This window comes from Petromyzon marinus, chromosome 14, assembly GCF_048934315.1.
Source record: "Petromyzon marinus isolate PM22_M1 ecotype Great Lakes invasive population chromosome 14, UKy_Petmar_22M1.pri1.0, whole genome shotgun sequence".
NCBI lineage: Eukaryota > Metazoa > Chordata > Hyperoartia > Petromyzontiformes > Petromyzontidae > Petromyzon > Petromyzon marinus.
The window spans coordinates 13262917-13289105 of record NC_133680.1 but is presented as its reverse complement, the minus strand read 5'-3'; the positions used below and the strand labels follow the sequence as shown (position 1 = coordinate 13289105).

The window sequence follows — 26189 nt, the reverse complement described above, 5'->3', positions numbered from 1 at the left end:
ACTTAGTACTTGGTGGCAAAATCCTTGTTGGCAATCACAGAGGTCAGACGTTTCTTGTAGTTGGCCACCAGGTTTGCACACATCTCAGGAGGGATTTTGTCCCACTCCTCTTTGCAGATCTTCTCCAAGTCATTAAGGTTTCGAGGCTGACGTTTGGCAACTCGAACCTTCAGCTCCCTCCACAAATTTTCTATGAGATCAAGGTCTGGAGACTGGCTAGGCCACTCCAGGACCTTAATGTGCTTCTTCTTGAGCCACTCCTTTGTTGCCTTGGCCGTGTGTTTTGGGTCATTGTCATGCTGGAATACCCATCCACGACCCATTTTCAATGCCCTGGCTGAGGGAAGGAGGTTCTCACCCAAGATTTGACGGTACATGGCCCCGTACATCGTCCCTTTGATGCAGTGAAGTTGTCCTGTCCCCTTAGCAGAAAAACACCCCAAAGCATAATGTTTCCACCTCCATGTTTGACGGTGGGGATGGTGTTCTTGGGGTCATGGGCAGCATTCCTCCTCCTCCAAACATGGCGAGTTGAGTTGATGCCAAAGAGCTCCATTTTGGTCTCATCTGACCACAACACTTTCACCCAGTTGTCCTCTGAATCATTCAGATGTTCATTGGCAAACTTCAGACGGGCATGTATATGTGCATTCTTGAGCAGGGGGGCCTTGCGGGCACTGCAGGATTTCAGTCCTTCACGGCGTAGTGTGTTACCAATTGTTTTCTTGGTGACTATGGTCCCAGCTGCCTTGAGATCATTGACAAGATCCTCCCATGTAGTTCTGGGCTGATTCCTCACCGTTCTCATGATCATTGCAACTCCACGAGGTGAGATCTTGCATGGAGCCCCAGGCCGAGGGAGATGCACAGTTCTTTTGTGTTTCTTCCATTTGCGAATAATCGCACCAACTGTTGTCACCTTCTCACCAAGCTGCTTGGCAATGGTCTTGTAGCCCATTCCAGCCTTGTGTAGGTCTACAATCTTGTCCTTGACACCCTTGTAGAACTCTTTGGTCTTTGCCATGGTGGATAGTTTGGAATCTGATTGATTGATTGCGTCTGTGGACAGGTGCCTTTTATACAAGTAACAAGCTGAGATTAGAAGCACTCCCTTTAAGAGTGTGCTCCTAATCTCAGCTCGTTACCTGTATAAAAGACACCTGGGAGCCAGACATCTTTCTGATTGAGAGGGGGTCAAATACTTATTTCCCTCATTAAAATGCAAATCAATTTATAACATTTTGGACATGCGTTTTCTGGATTTTGTTGTTATTCTGTCTCTCACTGTTCAAATAAACCTATCATTAAAATTATAGACTGATCATTTCTTCGTCAGTGGGCAAACGTACAAAATCAGCAGGGGATCAAATACGTTTTCTTTCACTGAATAACGAGGGAATGCTGTCAGAGGAAAAGGATGGGAAAGGAATAGAGACACGGGAGCAAAGGATCAGGAAATATGAGGAGAGGGAGGAGGAGGCGACATCGGGGCCTTGCCGCTGCCAGATGGAGACGCGGCGTCTCTTTTCAAGGGGGCGGCGGGGAGAGGGGGGGGTCAGAACCGGAGGGGGGCACAAACGTCACGTGATGTACGTGAGGCTTGAGCTTATTTGAGCTGGGCACCGCAGTGGCTAGGAGATGTTAGCTACCTCGCCTGGTATACATGAGGTCGTTAATTCTATCCCCACCCTAACGCCTGCTGTATATTTGGAGTTTGCATGTCTCCCTCCCCGAGTTAGCATGGATTTTTCTCCGGGTCCTCCGGTTTTTCCCTCCACATTTAGAACCAACATGCGTTTCGAGCATTTGGCTGCAATATATATTCACGTGATGAGCCACTTCGTTGAGCTATATTTTGTGATAGCCTTGCTCGCTTCTGAAAAAGAGCTGTATAGCTAGCTCATGGCCTTACCTGGTCAAATAGAAAAAAACTGCTTCGTTTAGATTTAACCTGAAGTGACCGATAGGTGACAGTTACAAAAAAGAGATGAACCTTTTTCTCCCTATGGGTTCTCTTTCAGTGTCCTCTCACACGATTTAATTTATAAACTTTCCAACGCTGAATCCTCCTCGACAGGGGTCTTGAGACTTTCCCAGCTATATAAGCAACACTGGTGGGATCTGCAGCACCGTGAACACACACACACACAAGTGTGGGTTCACAGCGATTTAAAGTAATTCTGGAATCGACCATGACCCGTTCCGCATGTGGGTCACATTCGATTCTCCCTGTTACCACAGAGGCACGGGAAAACCAAGCTCCACAAAAGCTAATAAAGGGCCTGAGTAGTCATTACTCACATCTTTGGGCAATTTCTTTCTATTGAATGTGCCCTAATAGAATCTTTGGATCAAATGCAGTCAGCAATTGACTGTCGAGGGACGTGTCAGTTCAATATGTTTGGACCTCAAGAAAATAAAACCAAAATCATTTAACAATGTCGGGCGTTATGAAACTGTTTTTATTTTATTTTTTAACCTCCAGAATTTGATCTAAACCGCCATGGTATTACTGTGTTGGGCTAACATTTCAATGCTACATCTGTAATATATGTATATTACATCTTCCTTGGAAATGAATACTTGTGCGGTGCCATTAAACACTTTGTGTTGTTTCCACCGGTAACAAAAAATATACCGTTATATCTAAATACGTGCCCTTATAAACTGCTATAAACTTCATACAGAGACTAAAATCAAAGTAGGTTATTTAAAACGTTGTGCATTATTGGGGATTAAAAGCCAATCAGTGCGGTGGTTCTGCGTTGTTAGGATATTGCACTCTTTTGATTTAAAGCTTTCGTGACTGCAAGGATTCATCTTCTTTGGTTCTTTCGGTAAAGTCACGTAGAATGAGAATAAAATAATACATTGATAAAATAAAATAACACAATACAATTCTCACGACGTTTCGGCCACAACACAAGCGGCCTTCATCAGGTGAAGGGACGAGACTGTCTGGAGGACAGCGCTGGAGCGAACAAAGCCACGCTCAGATCGCGACCTTTAAGCTGTGTGAGAAGAAACAAAGCGCCTTGACAAAGGAATTAGCATAGAATTTAGCATTGAAATAGCTGAGTGATTAGCTTGTGACTGGTCACAGAAATAGCTATGTTAAAGTCAGAGCATACACATTCACAGAGGCACCTAGTACAAATCAAACACGATAATTTAGCATTGAAATAACTGAGTGATTAGCTTGTGACTGGTCACAGAAATGGCTATGTTGAAGTCAAAGCCTACACATCTGAGCTATTCACAGTAACTGGGTATACACTACACTATATAATGAATACTATATAGTGAACCAATAAAAAACTCGTCCGTCTGAGCGGGGCCCGTAGCTATCCGTGGTGCTAAAGTTGAGGGTAAGAATCCACCCATTTTTTCGCCATATAGCATTGTGATATATAACGACTTATTGTTGGTAGCTTAGCTGATTGGGGAATATATAGTTTATTGATAACATTGAGGTAATTTATATTTTAGTTTTTTTTTGTCCGTGCGGCATGCGACCGAGATAAACAAACATCCCAACGTTCACTTGTGGGGATGAGCGTTTCTCATTCCCCCCCCCACCCCAAGTGAGCGTTGGGGAGCCAGGCCACCACATTCCCGTGGACAGCATTGCACGAGTCAATATTCTCAAAGCTAGAAAATATCTCCAAGTGTACAGTGCGCAGTCAGGAGTAATCGTGTCAGAGATAACCCTTGCAGCAGTCTGCACGATGACGACAACAACTGCCGCTAAGTGGTGGGGATGTCACCACAGCGCTTGTGCCAGGCTACGTGCACTTTTAGGCCACACACGGTCGACAACAGAGATCCCCCCCCCCCCCGCTATGTCGCCTTACAGGCTAAGGAGTGTTCAGAGAGAACCCACGAATATGAGGGGAATGATGCCCAAGGTTCCACGCAGGTGGGTGAGGAATTGCCTATTCCTGGCCACCTCACAAGCCCCCAGATGATTTGGAGATTCACGGCGCATGACGAACATCTGCATAATTCGGTCCACGTGTACCGCTGTGTGCAGTGAGTGCGATGTGTCGGTGCAAATCAACTGTGCGAAGGTGGCTCACGCACTAACACGCGACTCCACGACCGGTTGCGTAAAACGCCTTTTGTGATTTTGAACGGGAAGCTCCGTCCGTGCAGCTGCAGTGGGAGAGTCATGGCATCGCGCGTGAAGATGATCCGATATAAATCAAATCTCAGAATAAGGCTGTGTAGATACTGGCGACTTACCCGATGGAATGCTGGCCAAATCAATCAAAGGGTGCCCAAAATTTAGCGATAAAAACACGGAAATTATATTACAGGGCTGTATAACGGCACACGTCAAACACGGCGCTATTGTCGCTACTTAAATACTTCCGAAGTATTTTGAAAACATTTGCAGAAGCCATCGATATGGGTGAGTTTCCTTCATTTTATTTGTATAGCTTGACCCGGGGTTCTATTTCCTTTATTGATATGCACAACATCATTGCCAATTGCACGAGCCTCAGCTGGGCTAACAATGGGTCAACTCAAATGAGTCCCTCATTCAGTTGGTGATGTTCCAGAGATAAAACACCAGCCACTGCCACATGTCACCCTCGTAGAATCTCATGGAAGAGCGCTGGCAGACGGTGGGACAACGAGGATGTCCGGAATAGGCACCTCATTCGAGACCCAAACGTCACACCCTCCTGGCTTTAACATTCACTCGTGTGACCATCAACTGTATCAGAGCACCAATGGGCCAATGCACACATCTCCTTCATGAATGGAAAATTGAAAGACAATCAAAAGTGCAATTGTGGCCGTCAAACCCAACCTATGGACCGTGAAGTAAACCATTGTTGTCTGCACTCCTGCAATGGACGGGGAATAGCAAAACTACACAAACTCTCTCTCCCGAAGCCCTCTTGTAGCGAGCAGCACATAATAGAAGCAGCACTGAGGAGACGATGGTGGCTGATGTGGTAGTGGTCACAGCAATACTTGTAAACAATTCTTGCCCCCAACAAAATGAAACCTAAACAGAGGATTATTTTGTCTACGCTTTGATATATTGTTTCTGTGGCGAGTGTCTAAGTGGTGCAAGTTTGAGGCCCTGCTTATTATGGTTCAAGGTTATGGGTGGAGTACAAGACTTTGTTGGAGTTTTAAAAATAATCAAACAACATTCAAGAAATCCTCGGGGATATAATGTGTCAGATGCCAGAGACACCTGTGGCTGCACATCAAAGACATTGATCCCAGGGCTCATTTCAACCCAGAGTGACCGCGCACAATGATGCGCTACCGCCTACAGGCGTGTAACATTTTGTGAGAATTCGAAACGGTCACGCATGAATGGAACTGGGCAGGCGACCCTGGGAGAGCTCACCGACTCGCAATCAGAGGGCTGTGAGGTCCAACGCCAGTCCGGATGGGTTCAGCCCATCATCACTATGGGATCAACGATATGAGTCTCACTTTGAGAGACGTCAATAATAGCGGTTGTTCTACAGGGAGACTGGCCCCTGCCATAGCAATGTGGACATTCTACCACTGGTTCAGAGCTGCCAATTTATATGAACAGAACATCTGCCACCCACTCTGAATGACCAAAGTTGTAAAATCTCAGAGTCTCAGCGTCAGGAGAGGAATTTTCAACCGTTGTATTTTTGGAGAATAAACCCGCAACATTTACAATTGTAATTTGCATCAGCTCATTTATATTTACGCGATCTAACCCGTTAAACCTTCTTTTATTATTAACGTGACTTTACCGAAAGAGCTAAGAATACGTTGTATTTTTGTAAATCAGAACAACGTACTGGTATGGATCTGATGGGACAGCCACAGCCCAGTCACAAAGCTACCGATTTGATTTTTTTGGGAGCACCATTATGTCACGTTGATAAGCATCCACGGCGCGTGGGAACGTTGACGAATGTTTCACATTGGCTGGGAGGTCGCACGTGACCTCTGTCACTTGTTGATAAACTCGAACGTCAAAAGTGGATCTGAAATTGGTAGTGGGTCAACGATAGTACTGTTACACCGAGGCTGCAACAAGCGTACCTGTAACCTCAAGAATATAAAACAGCCACCGTGCAGCCTGATCTAACAGGAGCTCTGTTTGTTGTTGATTTATAATGACCGATCAATAGTTACAAATGAACCCGATTTAGCGCAATAATGCATAATGTGTACAAGAGAAGGAGAGCTCTAAAAACGAAACTATTTTTTATTTTACCGGGTAAGGCTCACTGAGCTACGTAGCTCTTTTGCAGAAGCGACCTGGTCACAAATTATTGCTCAACGAAGTGGCTTATCACGTGGACATTTATAGCAGCCAAATTCTCTGAACGCGTGTTGGAGGGAAACACCGGAGGAACTGGAATATAATCCACACGGCCACGGGGAGATAAACATGGAAAATCAAAATATGCAAGCGTCAGGGTTGGGATCGAACCCACGGCCTCCTGTGTACCAGGCAAAGAAGTTAACAGCTTGCCACCGTGGCGCCCACTTTCTCCACTGTCTGAAGGTCGCAATTCTCTTTAACCTTTTGGTCAACGTTGATTAAATCCGCATAAACTGTGACTGCTGAGACTTAAACGCAATTAATTTCTGGGTCACAAAGTCCAAAAGGCTCAGTGTCACAGATCACAACACTGCCACCAACGTCCATTAACCGCTTGTTTGGCAATGCGGACGATACATCTTTGTCCCTGTACTCTCACGGAGGCTCTCATTTCCCTGCAGGAGTAGCATCAACATCGTTCATTCATCTGCACAGGCTTCAGGTTAATCATGTCAATGCCCACAAAGTTCCCTAACGCCGCAGCATGTTTAGGACATTGTAAGGAATTGACTACACAGTGGCTCACGTAGGCTTTCGCGACCCAATGTTATCGATATATATGTCAAAAGTTGTGTGTGGGTTTGTGGCGGGGTTTGTCTGTGGTCGCACGCTTGGCTCGCCAACGGTGGGGTTTACGTAAAAAAAAAAGCCAGATACCACGCCGTAAGCCCCGCGGTGAGCAAGCGCTATTCCTTTTTCACACCCGTCAACTTTAAATTAGTTGAATTAGAGATTTAGTGCACTTCCCTTTTAGTTATTTATTCATGACGAATGCACGACCATACCAACTCACGCGCCTTTGCTGGGGGGGGGACGGCTCATGCCAAGTCGCACGCCTTCGGTGAGAGTGAGGGGGACATTTTCTTTCGCGTTAAAAATCCTATCAAAATACACTAAATGCTCAGGTAAATTCTTCACTGTCTGATGTCCCCCCCCCCCACCCCGATGCGTGCAGTTATTACTACTATACAGTTGGTTGATGTGACCACTATAGGCCGTAGATATTACTGCAGAGCAGCCTGCCAAGGTGCCACCTCGGCCGGCTGGACAATCTAGGCGAGGCCGGAGGCTCTGCATGGGACTAAGCCTCACCACGCCACTCTGTCAGGTAAGTACTTTGTGCTATAGAGTCGATAAATGCTGCTATAGAGTCCGCATGTACTACTGTAGTGATAGCAGGTACCACCACAGTCGGTATGCACTGCTGTAATCATAGCAGGTACCACCACAGTATGCACTGCTGTAATTATAGCAGGTACCACCACAGTCAGTTCGCACTGCTGTTAGATATTTAAGAGTAGTTTTGCAATATTTTTAAGACCCGGGCAACGCCGGGTACTTCCCGCTAGTTAATAATAAAAGAAGGTTTTACGGGTTAGATCGCGTAAATATAAATGAGCCGTTGCAAATTACAATTGTAAATGTTGCGGGTTTATTATCCAGCACACCGGTGTGCTGAAGTAATAACTAATTGGAACGTTTTATTTACGTGAAAAACCTTAGTAATTGGCTGTGTCGGGCGGTGGTGGGTTAACGGCACATTCATATTTACGCGATCTAACCCATAAAAACCTTTATTATGTACACAGTGGTTGTTAAAGTAAATAAAAAATTCCAGCCATTCTCAATCCACCAATGGATGAAAGGCTTCCTCCCTATGCCATGTCAGTCAGCCACGTGGGATTTTATTGATTGAACCATACTTAATTTCCCGGGTCAGTGAGGATTCTTGAAGGGGGATGAGGGTAGTCCGGTTCCGATATCACTTGCGATTCATGTTAAGTGTGGTCCGGAATCGAATTCCGGTTGCCAGGGTCGACGCACGTGCGCCACCACTCCACGCAGCTGTGAATGCATCGGCCGCAAACCCCCCCCCCCCCCCCCGTGTCAAACCGGGTGCGTGTATTTGTGTCGCTGTGTGCGCTTTGTGTGTGGCACGGCTCTTTCTCCTGCGTGACAATGTTGCTGGCTGCGCACAATTGGCCCAGTGCAGGTCACCATCATTAGGGAATGCCAAGCGATGGCACTGTTTCTCATCCCCCAAATGAGCGTTGGGGAGCCAGGCCACATAACTGTGGAGAGCATTGCATGAGTAGACAATTTACCTCCTTCACACATCCGTCCCACCCCGTAAAAAAACAACAACTACACATCCCATCAAACACATGGCCTTCTGGGAGTGCATACTTTTCAGTATTGTCGGTTCAACAAAAGCAAACTCTTTACGGTTTCAACAATCGGTGTCTCATCAGCAGTGTAATGTTTGGTATGGCGGGGCCATTCTCTCCATAGACCAACCACTTGGCTTGAGATTAAGTGGTACTCATTTGACCAGTCAGTAACAACCAAGATTTTAACTCGGAACTGCTTAAACAAACGTTGCCTGATAACGCAAGCACGGCAGGCCGATGCACCCATAGTGCAGCTGCACGATTATATTTTCCCATCACAAAACCACGAGAGACGGCGGCGGCTTGGGGAGGCCTTCATCCAGCAGTGGATTGATCACGGATGAAGATGAATGCTGCACGACAGCTCACACAACTGTAACACATTTTTTTAAAAAAAACAATACGTGTGTCTGTCATTCTGTAAACAGGGAAGGCCTCTGTATTTTGTAAAAACTATGTATTTTTTCTTCGCTGCTCTGTAAAATATGTCTCTAACATTGTGTCCCATGCAACACCATTTCCGAAAATAGTTCAGTCCAAGAGGAACATGGCTCGGCGTTTGTGTTTTTTTGTTTGAGTGAAACACTCAAGGGTCAACAACCCAGAATTCTACCCCCAGCTGTCACCGAGAGAAGAGTCCGCAAGCGTGGATGTACGGACCATAACAGCGTCCGTCTGCGCGTGCGACATACAGAGTGGTTATACTGTGCACGCCATGCTACGTATACGCGCGGATAAAACGATAAGCACGTCAAAAATTTTCAAGAGACAAGTTTTATATTGTTGATATATATATGAAAAATATATTTAACAAATGCACTTTGGCAGTCTTTTATATAGTAGACACCGTTTGCGGCATCACCTTTATAGTCGCTCTTCAGCACCTGTGATTAGCGTGGTTGGTTACGTACAGTGCGAAAAATAAGTTAAAGATACAAAGTACATGCCGCACACGCGCACATCCAAGTGTACACTCTATTAAAACTCTGATGAATAATTCGACTGTGACTCACTCACTCGCAAGAATTTTATTGCCCAAAGGCCAGTCAACTTAGGACTTTCTGTACCAGTTGGCAGTGTAAAACCCTGTTTTGCAATCACCTGTATTCGTGAGCCAGCTTCACTGATGCAGCCCGATTGTAATCGTACATATTCACGAGGCTCCTTGCACAGCGTAACTTTATTCTGAGCGCGTACTCTCTGGCCAGCTGGCACCATTGGCAGAACGATCGACTCACAATCGCAAGGGAATTCACTTGAATTCCGGGTTGGTGGGTCATCTCGAGCCATCACCACACCTAAGTGGATACATAAAATAAGCAACCAGTTGTGGCAATTTAGCAGTAATCGGGGTGAACGGTCTGGCCCCAGAAAAGTGACATTCTCACTTTCTAAACTAAACTGAGCAAATTCTTAGTTTTTTCGGTAAAGTCACGTTGAAGAGAAACAACAAAATAACAAAATATATATAAAACAATAAAAAATTCTCACGACGTTTCGACCATAACTCAAACGGTCATCATCAGGTGTGTCGGTTTGCATAATGATGACCGTTTGAGTTATGGTCGAAACGTCGTGAGAATTTTTTATTGTTTTATATATATTTTGTTATTTTGTTGTTTCTCTTCAACGTGACTTTACCGAAAAAACTAAGAATATGAATTACTGCAGTCACGAAAGCTTTAAATCAAAATTTAAACTGAGCAATTTTTTTTTATTTTACCAGGTAAGGCCCACGGAGATAGCTCTTTTTCAGAAGCGACATGGCCATCACAAATGATAGCTCAACGAAGTGGCTTATCATGTGGAAAATGATAGCAGCCAAATACTCGAAACACATGTGGAGAGAAAAACCGGAAGACCCGGAGAAAAATCCACGTGACCACGGGGAGAACATGCAAAACTCCAAATATACAAGAGTCAGGGTCGGGATCGAACCCATGACCTCCTGTATACGAGGCGAGGTAGTTAACAGCTGGCCACTGTTGTGCCCTATTGTTGTGGGCTCACCAACAGCAGTGAGCAACCCGCAGCGTCTGTTAAAATAATTTTCTTAAATTTTTTAACGATAAAATTTGATCATCAAACCAAGTAGCATTGGGGTAGAAAATCACAATAAATGATTGGTATATACAGAAGGGTAAAGAAGTTCACATGAATGTCCAATCAAAATTAAGTATACGATTACATGTGACAATTAGCGTGTTAAGTGGTGAATGTGAATTGTTTTATGCAATATATCATTCAAATCGATGCTGCACATCCAGCATAGGTCTTAAAATCCCAGTGCCATGTGATGGTTCCAAAAGGGGAGGTGTCTTACATTCCTGCAAAAAACAAATAAATTAATACCACTGCTAATTATTGCCGACGCAATAACAATTATAATTTCCCCAGCTTTCACCAATTAGCAAAGTGTCATGTTTAGAGCCAAGTATCATTGCTGTTAAACTGTTGTCACGTGTTTTTTTCCTTAGAAGCTTTTTCTACAAAGAAAAATAATTCTCCCATGAGCAACTCGACAACCTACAAACATTGTCACTTATTTTTGGCAGTCAGACAATTAAATTGAATGGTTGGACAGCTATCAATGTTCTTTATGTATTAACAGGTCTTGCTGGAAAACACCCACGTATGTTTGATCCACCATAGCCTGGCAGGCGAGCACCACATCCTCGCAATGGAAGACCCAGTCTCCTCTCTACTCTTGGCCAAAAGTCATTCAATAAACTCAACTATCTTTGTTTTCACAGGTAAGGCCCACTGAGCAATTAAGCTCTTTTTCAGAAGTGACCTGTCCACAATTGATAGCCCAATGAAGTGGCTTATCATCATGTGGATATTTATATCAGCCGAATACTGTAAATGCATGTTTATAAATGTGGAGGGAAACACCGGAGGACCCGGAGAAAAATCCATGCAACCACGGGGAGAGACATGCCAACTCCAAATATACAGGTGTCAGGGTCTGGGTTGAACCCACGACCTCCTGTATACCAGGCGAGGAAGTTAACATCTCGCCACCGTGGCACCCCAATGAACATTGCTTGGATGCTACTCATCTCCATTTGCATTCCTGAACCAGTGCAATAGAAATTCCACATTCCTGTTTGAAATGTCTCTCTCACCTATCTGTGTAGAGTGAAAGTATTTGTTTCCCTCAGATCAATGGGGGTTTTACAGGAAGTACAGTACATTTCGCACAAACACAAAAACACCTGGCTAAACATCTCAGGGAATTAAACTTGGGGCACCACGGTGGAGAGATGTTAACTACCTCACCTGGTATAAAGGAGGTCGTGGGTTCGATCCCGACCCGAACTCCTGTATATTTGGAGTTTGCATATTCGCCCCGTGGTCATGGGGATTTTTCTCTGGGTCCTTCGGTTTTCCCTCCACATTTAGAAACATGCATTAACGGTATTTGGCTCCTATAAACTTCTACACGATAAGCCACTTTGTTGAGCTATCATTTGTGGCAAGGTTGCTTCTGAAAAATAGCTATATAGCTCAGTGGGCCTTACTTGGTAACATAAAATAACATTTTGATTTAAAGCTTTCGTGACTGCAGGGATTCATATTCTTGGTTCTTTCGTTAAAGTCACGTAGAAGGGAAACAATAAAATAATATAAAAAATAAAACGATATTTTTATAATTTTATTGTTTCCCTTCTGCGTGGCTTTACCGAAAGAACCAAGAATATGAAATAACATTTTTATAGGTTTAACTTGAATATATGATATAAACCCTGTGTTCCTCTTTCCACCTCAGTTTTATTCCAAGCACGTACCTCCTATTAAATCGGTTTAAATTACACTGTGTACACTCCAGACTGAGTTTACACAAAGTAACACTCATTATATTGATCTTGGAAATAATAATGGGCTGAGTTAACCCTCGACTGGAATTTTAACTTAGCAGCCCTCTCATTTTTATGAGTTGCTAAATCTGCCACAGCACTGCCCCAGACAGAAGTGCTGTGTGTGTGGTCGCTAGCAAGCATGGGGTGGATCGAGGAATTATTGGGAGCGACGCTTATTTATTAATAAGACGTCAAACCCCGAGCATCGATACACTTCCCGCTTTGAGCTGTCGGGGGAAAAAAAAAATCCATGCAGTTTTTTTGTTGCTATCGCTCCCGGGGGTGAAAAACCAACTAATGAAGACGCCACTGACGCCAGGCATGGTGGTGCACGCAGGTAGACCGGCACATTGGATTACAGAGACCTTCACACTGCAGGGCATGATGTTGCCTGCAAATCACGTGTGTTGATAACATGTTTGTGTAAAATTGTAGTGTTGCTTTCTCACATGTGTTTCTCTGTGTGTGGGTTTCCTCTTATGGGGATCGGTAGTGCAGCGGTTGGTACGCTGCACTACAAACCTGGCGACCCGGGTTTGATTTCCGCTCACGACCTATAAACATTGGAGAATATCTGAACTGGTTCTATGGCATCTCTAGGTCGACTCAGCCTCAAATGAGCACCTCATGGCGGTGTGCGAACATCGTCACGAGGGAGACAAAGGCAGCCGGGTGTGGTGCTGACCACCCAGCCTTTTGCGTGCCACAGTGCTGGCCTTCGTGGATGCTCGCTAACAGCACTTGCCCCAAGAGATTTTTGTCTTGTCTTTCTTCCCTCTTAAGAGCAAAAAAAAAGGCTGTTCCCATGAAGAAATTGTTCAAGCAATCAATAATTCTGAATGTGTTAATTGTGAGAAAGTGTCTTCAGACCTAATTGAGGTTTTCCTACTTTAATAAACACAATACACGTGAACAACATTATGGTTATCATCGTAGGCCACCGCACTGTAATTGGATACCAGTGATCGTGACTCCTGAAAAACAAAGCTTTGCAAACTTGTCAGCAGTTTTGTTAAATTGGGTGGGTGTTCTTTTTGTGAAAGCAAAAAACCCTTGGAATTGTTTTGTTATAAAAATGTGAATGTGTGAGTTTACACCATGAAAAAGAACACGTGAAGCATAATGAATTCAAGTTTCATTTTGAAAATCGTGTCAACGCTGTTTTGTTTTGACAGCTGCTACAGAAGCACTCTGGGGCATACCCACGGTGGTGAGATGTTGACGACCTTGCCCGGTAAACAGGAGGCCGTGGGTTCGATCCCCACCGTGATGCCTGTAAATTTGGAATTTGCTCCCCGTGGTCGCGTGGATCGTTCTCTGGGTTCTCCTATTTTTCCCTCCACATTTAGAAACATCCGTTTATGGTATTTGGCTTATATAAAATTCCACACGATGAGCCACTTCGTTGAGCTATTATTTGTGATAGCCAGGTCGCTTATGAAAAAAGAACCTGGTAAATATATATAAGTCAAGGAAGGTGAATATGGAGATTTTTTTTTATCAATTAAGCCATGTGTTCTGAAACTCAAATGGCAAAACGCCTGGCCGCTTTGCACCAAGAAAATACTCGTTCTGATTGCAAATGTGTACGCTTTTGTACGGTAGTCTCACGTTTGGTGCATCCGAGACATTCCTTGTGGCTCTCAGTAACAAAAGCTCGTGGTGCCTTGTCATTTGTGAGAGATGGTCTAGAGTGCCAGGCATCACACAGAGATGCCTTTCGGACCACGTAAAGAGCAGCAAAGTGAGATTGTGCAAACGATCAATGTGAGCTTCAAAAAAATCACAACTCGCAGTTTAGCGGAATAGATTTTTCTGCAATTCGTTCAGGAGTGACAAAGCTGCCAGTTACACTTTTTTTCTGTTACCCCGAGACACTGCAAAAACAAACAAGATTGAGAGCAGGGACCCAGCGATGACAGATTATTGTTGACGGGAGATCATCCATCACAGGGCCACCGCAAGCCCACGCGTAAGCTAACGCCCACATGCAGAGCGATGAGCCTGTGTGCCACCACAGGCGAATGCACTGTGAAGCTTACACACGAATAGGTGAACGGTTATGACACATTCTGGCTATAGCCTCCTTCAGGGATTGGGCAGGTGACGCAGGTGACGCAGATATTAAGGGGGCCGCACTGTGGACCCGGCGCCCGAGTTTAATTCGTGGCCTCGGCTAACGTGAGTGGTGAGCATATATATGAACAGGTCCTGGGCACTCCTTTATGAGAACACACTGACCAATGTGGTGGGGTATGGCCCAACAACCCTCACGGCAAAAAAAGTCCAGAGAGGTACTCATCCAGCAGTGGATTAGCAAAGTGCTGTCAATGATCATTACTTTCACCCAGCGTTTATTTTAATGCAAGCGCATGCTGCAACCTAGCTTTTTTACATGAGCAGCACGTGCTACGCAACTCCTCTACAGTGATTTTTCTTCGGAGAAGATTTAATTGCCGACCTTCCGAGCCAGCGATTAAACTGCTGAATTTCCCATGACATTTACCAGAGTCGCCCCATTCATGGGAGAACCTTCTCCAGGTCCTCAGTAGCTGGGATCCAATGGATTCGGTTCGCTTTTTTCACAGGGCTTCTCCAGCTGAACACTGCTGGCTTCAAGAGGCCACCCAATGGTGCTCAAGAGAATTCGACTGTGTTCATAAATTGGACCTCGCCTTGTTTGTCTGGGAGCTTCCGCGGTGTACCGGTTCACACACTGGGCTTTAGAGGTCGCCGCTCTGATTCCCTCTCCTGGCGTGCGTAGTTGAACCAATGGGGCAAATTTTCCAAATCCCCCCCCTCCCCCACAGGCAATGTAAATGGGTCCACACAGTAATTCGACCAGCAGGTTGTGTATGGTAGTGTAAAGTGTGAGTACGCCCAGCTCTTCCAACGTTGCCCAGTCAACGCGGAATAGTTCGCTCCATTGGAAGGTACTTCTCGCCAGCAGTAGCGTGAGCTGGCAATTGCAGGGCTGCGCCTTTACCTCGTTTGTCAACAACCCAAATGCGATTAATATACAGGGCAGTCCATAATAGAGGTTTTTTTGGGCTAGATCGCGTAAATGTAAATGTGTCGTTAAACCCGCCACCACCCGGCACAGCCAATCAGTAAGGTTTGTAGCATAAACAAAACGTGCCAATTCGTTACTTATTCAGCACACCGATGTGTTGGAGAGTAAACCCACAACATCTACAATCTGAGTACGACGTTTTGCCGGTAATTACAAGCAGCCTCATCAGGCGACAGCCAGAGTTGTGGAGAAGTCCTCCTCCTGTTTGAGTCTTAAATAGAGGGGGATACGTGCAGTGCCGGATTAAGCTAAAGCGGGGCCTGTAGCATATGTTATAAAGGGGCCCTACATTTAAAATAAACACATAAATATTAAAACACATAAATGTTTTACTTGCACAGTAAAGTAATTGTATTTTTTCATTTGCTATACAGACAGATAATATGACAAATCGGTAACCTTAAACACCCAGTCGTTCATAAAATTTGAAGGCAGTATACTACTATAGTAATAGAGCTAGTCCAGCATATGCTACATTTGCTACTAGAATAATCCGGCACTGGATAAATGTGACGTCGTCACTTGTGAGCCAATCAGGTGCAAAGAGCAGAGGGGGCAGGGGGTTCATGTATTTATATACATTGCAATGTACAGTGAGGGAAAAAAGTATTTGATCTCCTGCTGATTTTGTACGTTTGCCCACTGACAAAGAAATTATCAGTCTATCATTTTAATGGTAGGTTTATTTGAACAGTGAGAGACAGAATAACAACAACAAAATCCAGAAAAACGCATGTCAAAAATGTTATAAATTGATTTGCTTTTTAATGAGGGAAATAAGTATTTGACTCCCTCTCAATCAGAAAGATGTCTGGCTCCCAGGTGTCTTTTATACAGGTAACGAGCTGAGATTCGGAGCACACTCTTAAAGGAAGTGTTCATAATCTCAGCTTGTTACCTGTATAAAAGACACCTGTCCACAGAAGCAATCAATCAGATTCCAAACTCTCCACCATGGCCAAGACCAAAGAGCTATCCAAGGATGTCAGGGACAAGATTGTAGACCTACACAAGGCTGGAATGGGCTACAAGACCATTGCCAAGCAGCTTGGTGAGAAGGTGACAACAGTTGGTGCGATTATTCGCAAATGGAAGAAACACAAAAGAACTGTCAATCTCCCTCGGCCTGGGGCTCCATGCAAGATCTCACCTCGTGGAGTTGCAATGATCATGAGAACGGTGAGGAATCAGCCCAGAACTACACGGTAGGATCTTGTCAATGATCTCAAGGCAGCTGGGACCATAGTCACCAAGAAAACAATTGGTAACACACTCCGCCGTGAAGGACTGAAATCCTGCAGCGCCCGCAAGGTCCCCCTGCTCAAGAAAGCACATATACATGCCCGTCTGAAGTTTGCCAATGAATATCTGAATGATTCAGAGAACAACGGGGTAAAAGTGTTGTGGTCAGATGAGACCAAAATGGAGCTCTTTGGCATCAACTCAACTCGCCGTGTTTGGAGGAGGAGGAATGCTGCCTATGACCCCAAGAACACCATCCTCACCGTCAAACATGGAGGTGGAAACATTATGCTTTGGGGGTGTTTTTCTACTAAGGGGACAGGACAACTTCACCACATCAAAGGTACGATGGACGGGGCCATGTACCGTCAAATATTGGGTGAGAACCTCCTTCCCTCAGCCAGGGCATTGAAAATGGGTCGTGGATGGGTATTTTAGCATGACAATGACCCAAAACACACGGCCAAGTCAACAATGGAGTGGCTCAAGAAGAAGCACATTCAGGTCCTGGAGTGGCCTAGCCAGTCTGCAGACCTTAATCCCATAGAAAATCTGTGGAGGGAGCTGAAGGTTCGAGTTGCCAAACGTCAGCCTCGAAACCTTAATGACTTGGAGAAGATCTGCAAAGAGGAGTGGGACAAAATCCCTCCTGAGATGTGTGCAAACCTGGTGGTTAACTACAAGAAACCTCTGACCTCTGTGATTGCCAACAAGGGTTTTGCCACCAAGTACTAAGTCATGTTTTGCAGAGGGGTCAAATACTTATTTCCCTTATTAAAATGCAAATCAATTTATAACATTTTTGACATGCGTTTTTCTGGATTTTTTTGTTGTTATTCTGTCTCTCACTGTTCAAATAAACCTACCATTAAAATTATAGACTGATCATTTCTTTGTCAGTGGGCAAACGCACAAAATCAGCAGGGGATCAAATACTTTTTTCCCTCACTGTACATCTGTTGTTGGTCGAGTTACAGTTCATCGACATACTGGACAGTATCTGCATATCGAGCCCCAATGTTTAACTCCCCCCCCCCCCCCCCCAATAGATGGTGAAATTAACCAAGTGCGATACATGTTAGTGAACCCAGAGATTATGATGATATTAACGTGCAACCTGGAAATGGAGGGACATTAACACAGCACGGTATAAACAAAACCTACACAGCACAAGTAGGTGGTCACTGGCAGCACAATGATCTATCCTCAAGAGACACAACGCTCGATTCAAGGATAACACCGATTTGTTTTGAATGTCGACATGAATTAAACATCGGGCGCTGTCTGCCTCTGCCGAATGAGCCAGCGTTGGACACCGGGATCGTTTTCTCCGCAAGAGATCCACTATAAACCTCCCACCAGATGCTCTTGCTGACCACAATATTACGATGATGATTAATGTGGTGGGGAGCAGTGGTGTAGTGGTTAGCGTGCTGCGCTACGAAGCCGGAGACCCGAATATAATTTACGCTCATGGCCACCGAAAACAGGGACAATTATCTGAACCGGCCATGGGCTTCCCCTAAGTCGACTCAGCCTCAAATGAGTACCTGGTGCGGTGTGTAAACATCACCACTGGAGAGACAAATGCGGCCGCGCGTGATCCTGGCCACACCACCCCCTCGTGTGCGGTGTCGGCCTTCATAGGTTGTCGCTAACACCACTTGCCCCAACAATCTGTTGAAGGTTTTACGGGGTGATGTTTGTCTTTCATTACCGTGGTGAAGTGAGAACTGCAATCGGTTGAAAATTCAAAAGGCACAGCTCTGCAATGTCTTTCTCACGCCACTGCTACCAAAAAGGGCTTTCACGAGAGAGGGCTCTGGTGAGGCCCCTCTTAGAGGGTATTTGGCCTACTCTTCCACGCTGGTCAGACATCATGGATGAAGTGGGCAGTACCCACGCTTTACCCCACAACACTGTGGTGTGACCACCTGCACTGCTGGGCAGACATTCGCCTCCATTGTTTCAACTGCCACTCCGAGAGATGGAATCCAACCGGCGACCTTTCCTTCACTTAAAAAATAATGTGAACAAAAAACGACTGCTTGTAAAAAACCTATAACTTGAAATTTGTTTTTTATCGTTAGCTAGTGAGTTCATGCGGAGCAAATACTTTTTTTGGCACAGAGATTGTAAAGCCCATCAGTTATTTTAGATTTGAAAAGGACGTATCGCTTGTTTCAAGATGTAGAACGCCGAAGTAAAAACAAATATTAACCCGTAGTGGAAATTATTATTCCACATCCACTACAAATGGGTGCTTCACTCACGGAACCGAACCGTGCAGTTAAGGTGTCCTTCAGCTGGTGGTAAGAACGTGTGTCCCCTACTGTGCAACGAATACCAAAGCCAATTGCACGATTTTAAGAAGTCCTGTGGCGAATTTTTTTTTGTTTCCACGGACAATTCTCTGGCACAAATGGTGCACTCTGCTTTGGGGGGATTTCCAAACGGATTCTTCATCTCAAGACATGATGCGCAAAATACAACTGAAGTAACTTGAGGGGAAAAATACTCCACATATTGTTTTAAAGTGTACAGAAAACAACTTCCGTACTACTCAAACACCACACATTCTTTTTACGGTAATCCTACAATACTCTCTGTAATATCCTGCGGCTAAACACGTGTTGTTGCACGACTGTTGCATGCTTTGTCTGCAACAACAGAAATAAAATCCGTTTGCAGGACAAAAAACCGCTACCTACCAAACCAGAATCACACAACACACACACACATATGTTGCTTATCGTGTGGAATTTTATAGCAGCCAAATTCTCTAAACGCGTGACGTTGATTCTAAATGTGGAGGGAAACACCGGAGGAACCGGAAAATAATCTACGCGACCACGGTGAGAACATGCAAACTCCAAATATACAGCAGCAGCAGGCGTCAGGATCGAACCCACGACCTCCTGTATACCAGGCGAGGTAGTTAACATTTCACCACCGTGGCGCCCAAAACGAGTTGCACCACGGTGCCACGAATGGGTCGTGACTGGACAAAGGTAAACGCTTCCACTGTGGTCTATACGTAAGTGAGCGAATGTGCGTGCGATTTAAGAGCACATCACTGTGTGAAAAGTGTCAAATTTGTGAATATCGGAAGACAATTATAGTTGAAGCATTATTTCGTGTCATGAGTTTTCCCAGCCACACCAGACAGACCCCGCTCACACTTGAACTTCAATTGAAAGCAAAATAAAAGGTGGGATTTGGAAAGCACATTCACACTAAATGCTTGATATTGATCATCACATTCCTACACCGGTCACGTGACCCCTTTTGTTATTGCTTTTATTTAGCATTTCAGTTACAAAAGGTCAGGCGGTCATGTGATACGGTGCATCATTGTGAAAGCAAAGTCGTGCATGCACAGCGTACAACGTGCAATCGAATTAATGCGCAGCAATGCCCATTAATTTACATGTATTGCTTTCAAAGAGTCAAAGGGTCTCCCTGCTCGAACAAAGTGTTTGGCAGTGCTGATCTTTGTTCGCAGCCCTGAAGCAAAGTCTACATTCCTGCAGTCAAGAACATCGTCCCCTTCTAGAGACGTCTCTTTCCCTAGTTCCCACTGACCATTCTAAAACAGCCGAAGGACTGACGTCTTTAACCTGCGTGTATTACGTTCTCCAATCCGTGGGCTCCTCTCTCCCATCTCTCGGTACGATCCCACAACAACAAACGCTGTCGCGGACTGCGTCCCTCTTAACGGAGTCGGCGATCGCATTTCGGGGACATCTGTCCACAGTTTAGCGCAGTGGACCCGCGATACGTCGCAACAAAGACATCATTGTTCCTCTGCAATTTGCTGTACAGCACAAGAGGCATGTGTAAGCGGCCGGGGCCACTGTATATAGAACGCTCATTCGTCTTGCGAAGCTCTGATAGCCACTCACCTCCAAGGCTCCTACATCTTTCCACAGCCCCGCCTCCCATTTCCCTCCCAAGGTCCTCTCCCCCACCCGTCCCAGTTTCCCCACTTCAAAGAAGCCGCTATCCGGCACTCTGTGGCCGATCCCACGTCAGAGATCTATTGCAACCCCTCGTACATTACAAGAAATACTCCATTAAGCAGGGCCCCCCCCCCACTTACCCCCTATTCCTGCGTGTTACACATTCAGCCGTGCCGCGGCGGCCGACCAGTGATTGATGCCCAGCGACAACGACCGTGACCGTCCATAAACTTGCGTTGGCGCCTTCCGACGGGAAACGTGCGAATAAATGAACGACTAAAGGGCTGGCCGGCCCGAATGAATGTGTAGGCCGTGCGGAGCGATGGTAAATGTGACGATGACGAGGGAAGACGCGCAGATACGCGTAAGTCCAGCTAAGCATTTGACGTGAACGTATAAATTGATATAACCGACGATATGTTGCATAGGGTAATGTCCGCACGTGTACTGTGAGCTTAATTAGGTGTGATAATGCCATCCCTGGTCGGTTTGCATGCACCGCACGCCAGGCGATATCTCCGCTGTTAAGCCGCCTCGAGGACAAAGGAAAAGATCCACTTATGGTAGCAAAGTAACAACGCTAAAGCACAACATCTCAATTCCAGTGCAACGCGTGTTCAAGGGCCTGGAGTGCATTGTGTGAGACAAAGGAAGTCCTTGCTTGCAACAAACAGCAGCAGCTTGAGATGATTCATCATTGGTTTGTTTTAAGGTTAGATTGTGTATGTTTAATGTCGATTTCTTTTTGTCAACTATAATTCTAAACCACCTGACAGAGCCCATCAAATCAATTTTTAATGTAGGCTAGTATTTTGATATCAATTCTCCGAATGTTTGCTCACTTTTCAAAACTCCGCTTTGCTAAAAAAAAAAATCGCCTGGCCATATTTGCCCACGTGACAACTTGATTTCATTGGCTCCGTCGCTTGGTGGAGAATTGTCGGTAATAAACAAATATAAAGGGTGCTTCAAAATTGTTTAAACACTTATATGGGACTATCGTTTTCAATAGAAAAAGAACGGATAATAAACTGTAACATGATAACAAATGTAATGTTAATAGCTTCAAAAAGTCAAAGAGTCTCCGCTTGTTCGCCATCGTTGTCAACACGTGGCCTGGAATCTTCTCCAGCTGGTCTCCAGAGCCCGGAGGCAGCACATTTCTAATGGTATTGTTGCAAATCCTCCGAAGTGTTAACATTTTTTTGAAGCACCCTGTATTTTATACATCCAACGCAAAATAAACCGCTTATGAATTGTAATATTGGTTCGCGAAAAGAGACATGTGCTGTTAAATTAGTATCTTTGAGATGCGGTGGTCGCATTTAGGCGCCAAGCAACTCAAGCGTTGTGTTATATTATAACATAGCATAAAACAGACAGTGTCCATTGAATTCTCATTTCATGCGCATAGAAATTCAAGGCACTGCATTGCCGTTTGAAGAAAAGGAAATTGCCGACAAGACTTCTTGCTTCATCTACTACATTGCTTAGGCAATGCTAGAAATATTCATAATAATTTAGGCAAATACATTTTAAACCCTGTGTCAGATCCCCTGTTGGATGTAGGTCTCCTCATGCCATATTGGTCACGTGGTTGTTATACCATTTGTCACAATGCCGGCACCGTAGGAAGCACAGACAAGTCCAGTGAGGATGTCCGGGGCCAGGCAATGAACTCGAGTTACCGGCGTCCAGAGTGCACCACTCCACCCCATGGTGGATAATGTGCCTGAAATTAGCACAAATCCTAAATAATGTATTATTTGATGCATATTTGATGCACGTACAACTATATCACGCGTATACATTGTATTTCAAACGGTGAGTCATTAAACACCTAATTAATGGCTTTTCGTATGAATGGCTTTTGAACGAATCACGTTAAAATGAATCAAATTTCGATCGTATCACGTACGGCTGACCGGAATCCGATCCTGTATTAGCATCAACCATGTGTAAATGAGCCGGGTTGGAATGGGCGACATTAAAAGGCGAATGCACTCCGTTCATTTTAAAGACAGTTGCAATTTAAATGAGCCACGTTTGGTCGAGGGTTGCCGAGATAAAGTACCCAGATTTGCATTCTAATCGTAAAGATTGGAGTCTTGTCCATAACGTCTGGCAGTTCGCCAGCTTTAATTCAAGCAAACCTGAGGAGACACCGTACGTCGAAACGAGTGCTCAGTTTTCTTGTGTTTGAATCAACGCTGCTGCTAATCATGCACGCCCAAGAAGGCCGTGGGTGCCTATGGGTTGTGTCAACGCTTGTTGTAATCTAGAGCTTTGGAGGCAAGGTCCATGGTGCGTGAAACAACCTGCCGGGCTACGGGTGGCAGCAAATGCGCCGTGGGGCCTTGTGTGAACGGCGCCATATAAACACTGAGTTTTACTTACGATTGAAGTTTCTCTACAAATATTTGAGAATCTCCTCGAGTATGCGGGATACCTCCAGGTTATCCGGTTTCCTTTCACGGGAAAATAAAATCTTCAATTATACTACGTATGTTTTAACTTCTTTCGCACCGTAAGTAGCCAACAGCGCTAATCAGAGGTGTGGGGGACGGACAGCAAACTAAACACAAAAAGCAGTTCTAATGAATAGTTCCAGTGGCTTCCTAATATCGAAAGGCAGAGCATTCCAGACGGCCGCAGACGCACATCCGATGTCTTGCCAAAATCCACTGCTGCTAGGATGACCGGAGTTCACGTGATGGTTCATGCTCCTTGACGAGATTCGCAAGGCATTGTGGTTCATTTGTGGCAGGCACTTTGTGTGTAATGAGTGCGACCTGATCAAGAGGGTGCAGTTGTATTGTGAATGGGGTGACCCGAGTTCAATAACCGACCACAGCTAACATCAGTTGCAAGTGCTGTCTGCACTGATTCTGTCCCGACACTCACTCCGCCCCCTTCGCCAAACTGCACTGACCAGCGTGGTTGAAGTATGATGAAAAATACAATCCTATGGCCGACATGGCATTGGGAAGGCCTTCATCCATTAGTGGATTGATAAAGGCTGGAATTGTTTTTTTACACTCAAAAATCCAGAAAATTTACAGGACCCTCCCCTCTCTCCTCCCATATTTGAGGACCCTGGCAGTATAATAGAGAGATGTATTGCATCCAGCCAGTTCACATGAATTCCATTCAAATTGAACATTTGGATAAAACACATCCAAAGAAATGTTTGTGCCTATGCTCAATAAGTATGTTTAAACAAAAAATAAGGCAATACAAATCTATAAAAGCAGATAGGAGCCCATTCACTTTGTTTGCCTTCTTAAGGGAGACAACCACGCACATAGCAAAACATTCAGTAAAAAAACACGGGACAGCTATTTTATGTATGATGCCAGTTTACTCAGAAAAGCCTTGACCGAGTCCCGAGACTCCTTTATGAGGGGGTTTGTTGCAGTAGGGTGGGCGACGTTGCTGCTGTGGGTAAGCCCAATTTAGACATTTGCAGGATGTATTTCAGCATTGGGATATTTTTTAGATGTGCTTTTAGCTGTGTGATAAAACCGGAGAATCCGGAGGAAACCCACGCAGAACAGGGGGGGGGGGGGGGTGGCGAGAGACCATGAAAAACTCCAACGCAGAAAGGTGCCCGAGTCGGAATTCGAACCCAGGGCCCCTTCCCTACTATTGCTGTGAGCCACGAGTGTTATCACCACTGTACCGCCACCCTGCCTGCCTGCCCGTGAATGAATGAACACACACAGACTGAGACAAACCAACACACGCGCGCACACAGCGAGTCTACAGCTTGCGCGCTCGCTCACCCACTCACCCTCCAACAGGTGAAACTGAAGGCAGGATCCCAGCTTTGTCCTCCAGCCCGGCATTGTGCTTTTACAGTAACACTTCACTCGCCACCAACCATAGCCCCTCCTCCTCACGTACGTATGTTGAACTTCTTTCGCACCGTACGTAGCCAAACCGTGCTAATCGGAGGTGGGGAAACAATAACAGCAACAACAACAACAAGAGGCGTCACTTGCAGCGATTGTCATTGTACCATCACGACGCAATAGTTACAGCTACGCTGGCCAAAGCTGTTCAAACAACAATGCCGGTGCACGTGCAATGTGAACGTGCATTTAGCTTCGCAAGCGTGTAAGGGTTACGATTTACCTGGGGTCATTTACCTGTTTGCCCTGCTGCTGCTAGTAGGAGGCAGTGGATGATGATGCGCCGTCTAATCACGTTCACTCGAGTGCGACGCGCACGACCTCTCTGTGTCTGGTTCCTGGGGGATGTGTCCCTACAACAGTGTTCGTACGTGTGTTGAACTTCTTTCGCGCCGTACGTAGCCAACCGTGCCAATCGTGCAAGAGAGAGAGAGGGGGTGGGGAGGGGGGAGCGGCGCGCGTGTTTGTGAAGTCGCGCGTCCGATCGTCTCTCACTCGCGCGCTCTCAGTTCTCCCGGAGTTGGCGGCTGTGGAAGAAAGAGGCGGACGGAGGAAGCCCCGGGGCACAAGAATAACTCGGGCATCGCAATACCGGGGCAGGGCGACACCTCTCCCCCCTCCCGCACCCCCAACACGCATGCCGCTGTGTGCCTGTCGGGGGGGGGGGGGGTGTCGTGCGAGTGTGTGGGAGTGGGTGTGAGTGTTCGTGGGTGTGTGAGTGTGCGTGGGTGTGAGTGTGCGTGTGCGTGGGTGCGTGGGTGCGTGCGTGGGTGCGTGTGTGTGTGGGTGCGCGAGTGTGTGCGTGGGTGTGAGTGTGCGTGGGTGTGTGCGTGTGTGTGCGTGGGTGCGCGCTCGCTCACGGCAGTGGGGAGCGGTAGTGTAGCGGTTAGCGCGCGCTGCGCGACGAAACGGTCCCGGGCCCTCCCCTAGGTCGACTCAGCCTCAGACGAGTACCCGGTGCGGTTTGTGTGCATCGCCAGTGGGGAGACAAAGGCGGGCGGGCGGGCGTGGTTGCTGGCCACGCACCTCCTCCGTGTGCCGTGCCGGCCTTCAGAGATGCTCGCTAACAGCACTTGCCCCCAACAGTCTGACAAAGGCTACACGGGTGATCTTTGCCTTTGCTGTGCACGGCCCCTGTGATTGTACGTGTCAAGTGTCTATTGTGGACACAGCCACGTGACCATGCGTGTCAGTGTGTGTGTGTGTCTTGCGTACACAGTGCCGTGATGTTATATGTCTTCGCGGCCCTGTGATTGTACCTGTCCGTGTGTGTGTGTATGCGTATCTTGCGCCGTTCTGTGATTGTATGTATCGGTGTATGTATAGTGTACACAGTTCTGTGATTGTATGTATCCGCGTGTGTGTGTGTCTATGTGTTGTGTAAACAGTTCTGGGATTTACATGTGTCAGTGTGTTAGGTGAGTGTCAGTGTGTCTATGTGCGTGTAAAGGTGCATGTATAAACATGTGCATTTGTAAATGCGTGAAATAAAATTGCCAAGTATGTGCACACCATTAGCTGTATTCAAAAACTCCAATGTATGTATGTCATACGTTATTCGAAACATCTACCTGTGTGTGTGTGTACACGTATCATACGTGTAACGCAATAAGCAAATGAAATA

At 45.8% G+C, this 26189-nt stretch overlaps 1 protein-coding gene across 1 annotated transcript in view; it reads right to left on the bottom strand.

Moving 5' to 3' along the window:
* Nucleotides 1-25102, bottom strand: part of LOC116942303 (glutamate receptor-interacting protein 1-like) — a 374480-nt gene extending 349378 nt beyond the window's left edge. Inside the window, exons 1-2 of the mRNA XM_032954032.2 lie at nucleotides 24803-25102; nucleotides 24445-24598 (exon numbers count right to left, since the gene is read on the bottom strand). Coding sequence (XP_032809923.2) covers nucleotides 24445-24499 — 55 coding nt within the window. The 5' untranslated portion in view covers nucleotides 24500-24598; nucleotides 24803-25102. The remainder of the gene's footprint in view (nucleotides 1-24444; nucleotides 24599-24802) is intronic.
* Nucleotides 25103-26189: the final 1087 nt, after the last annotated feature.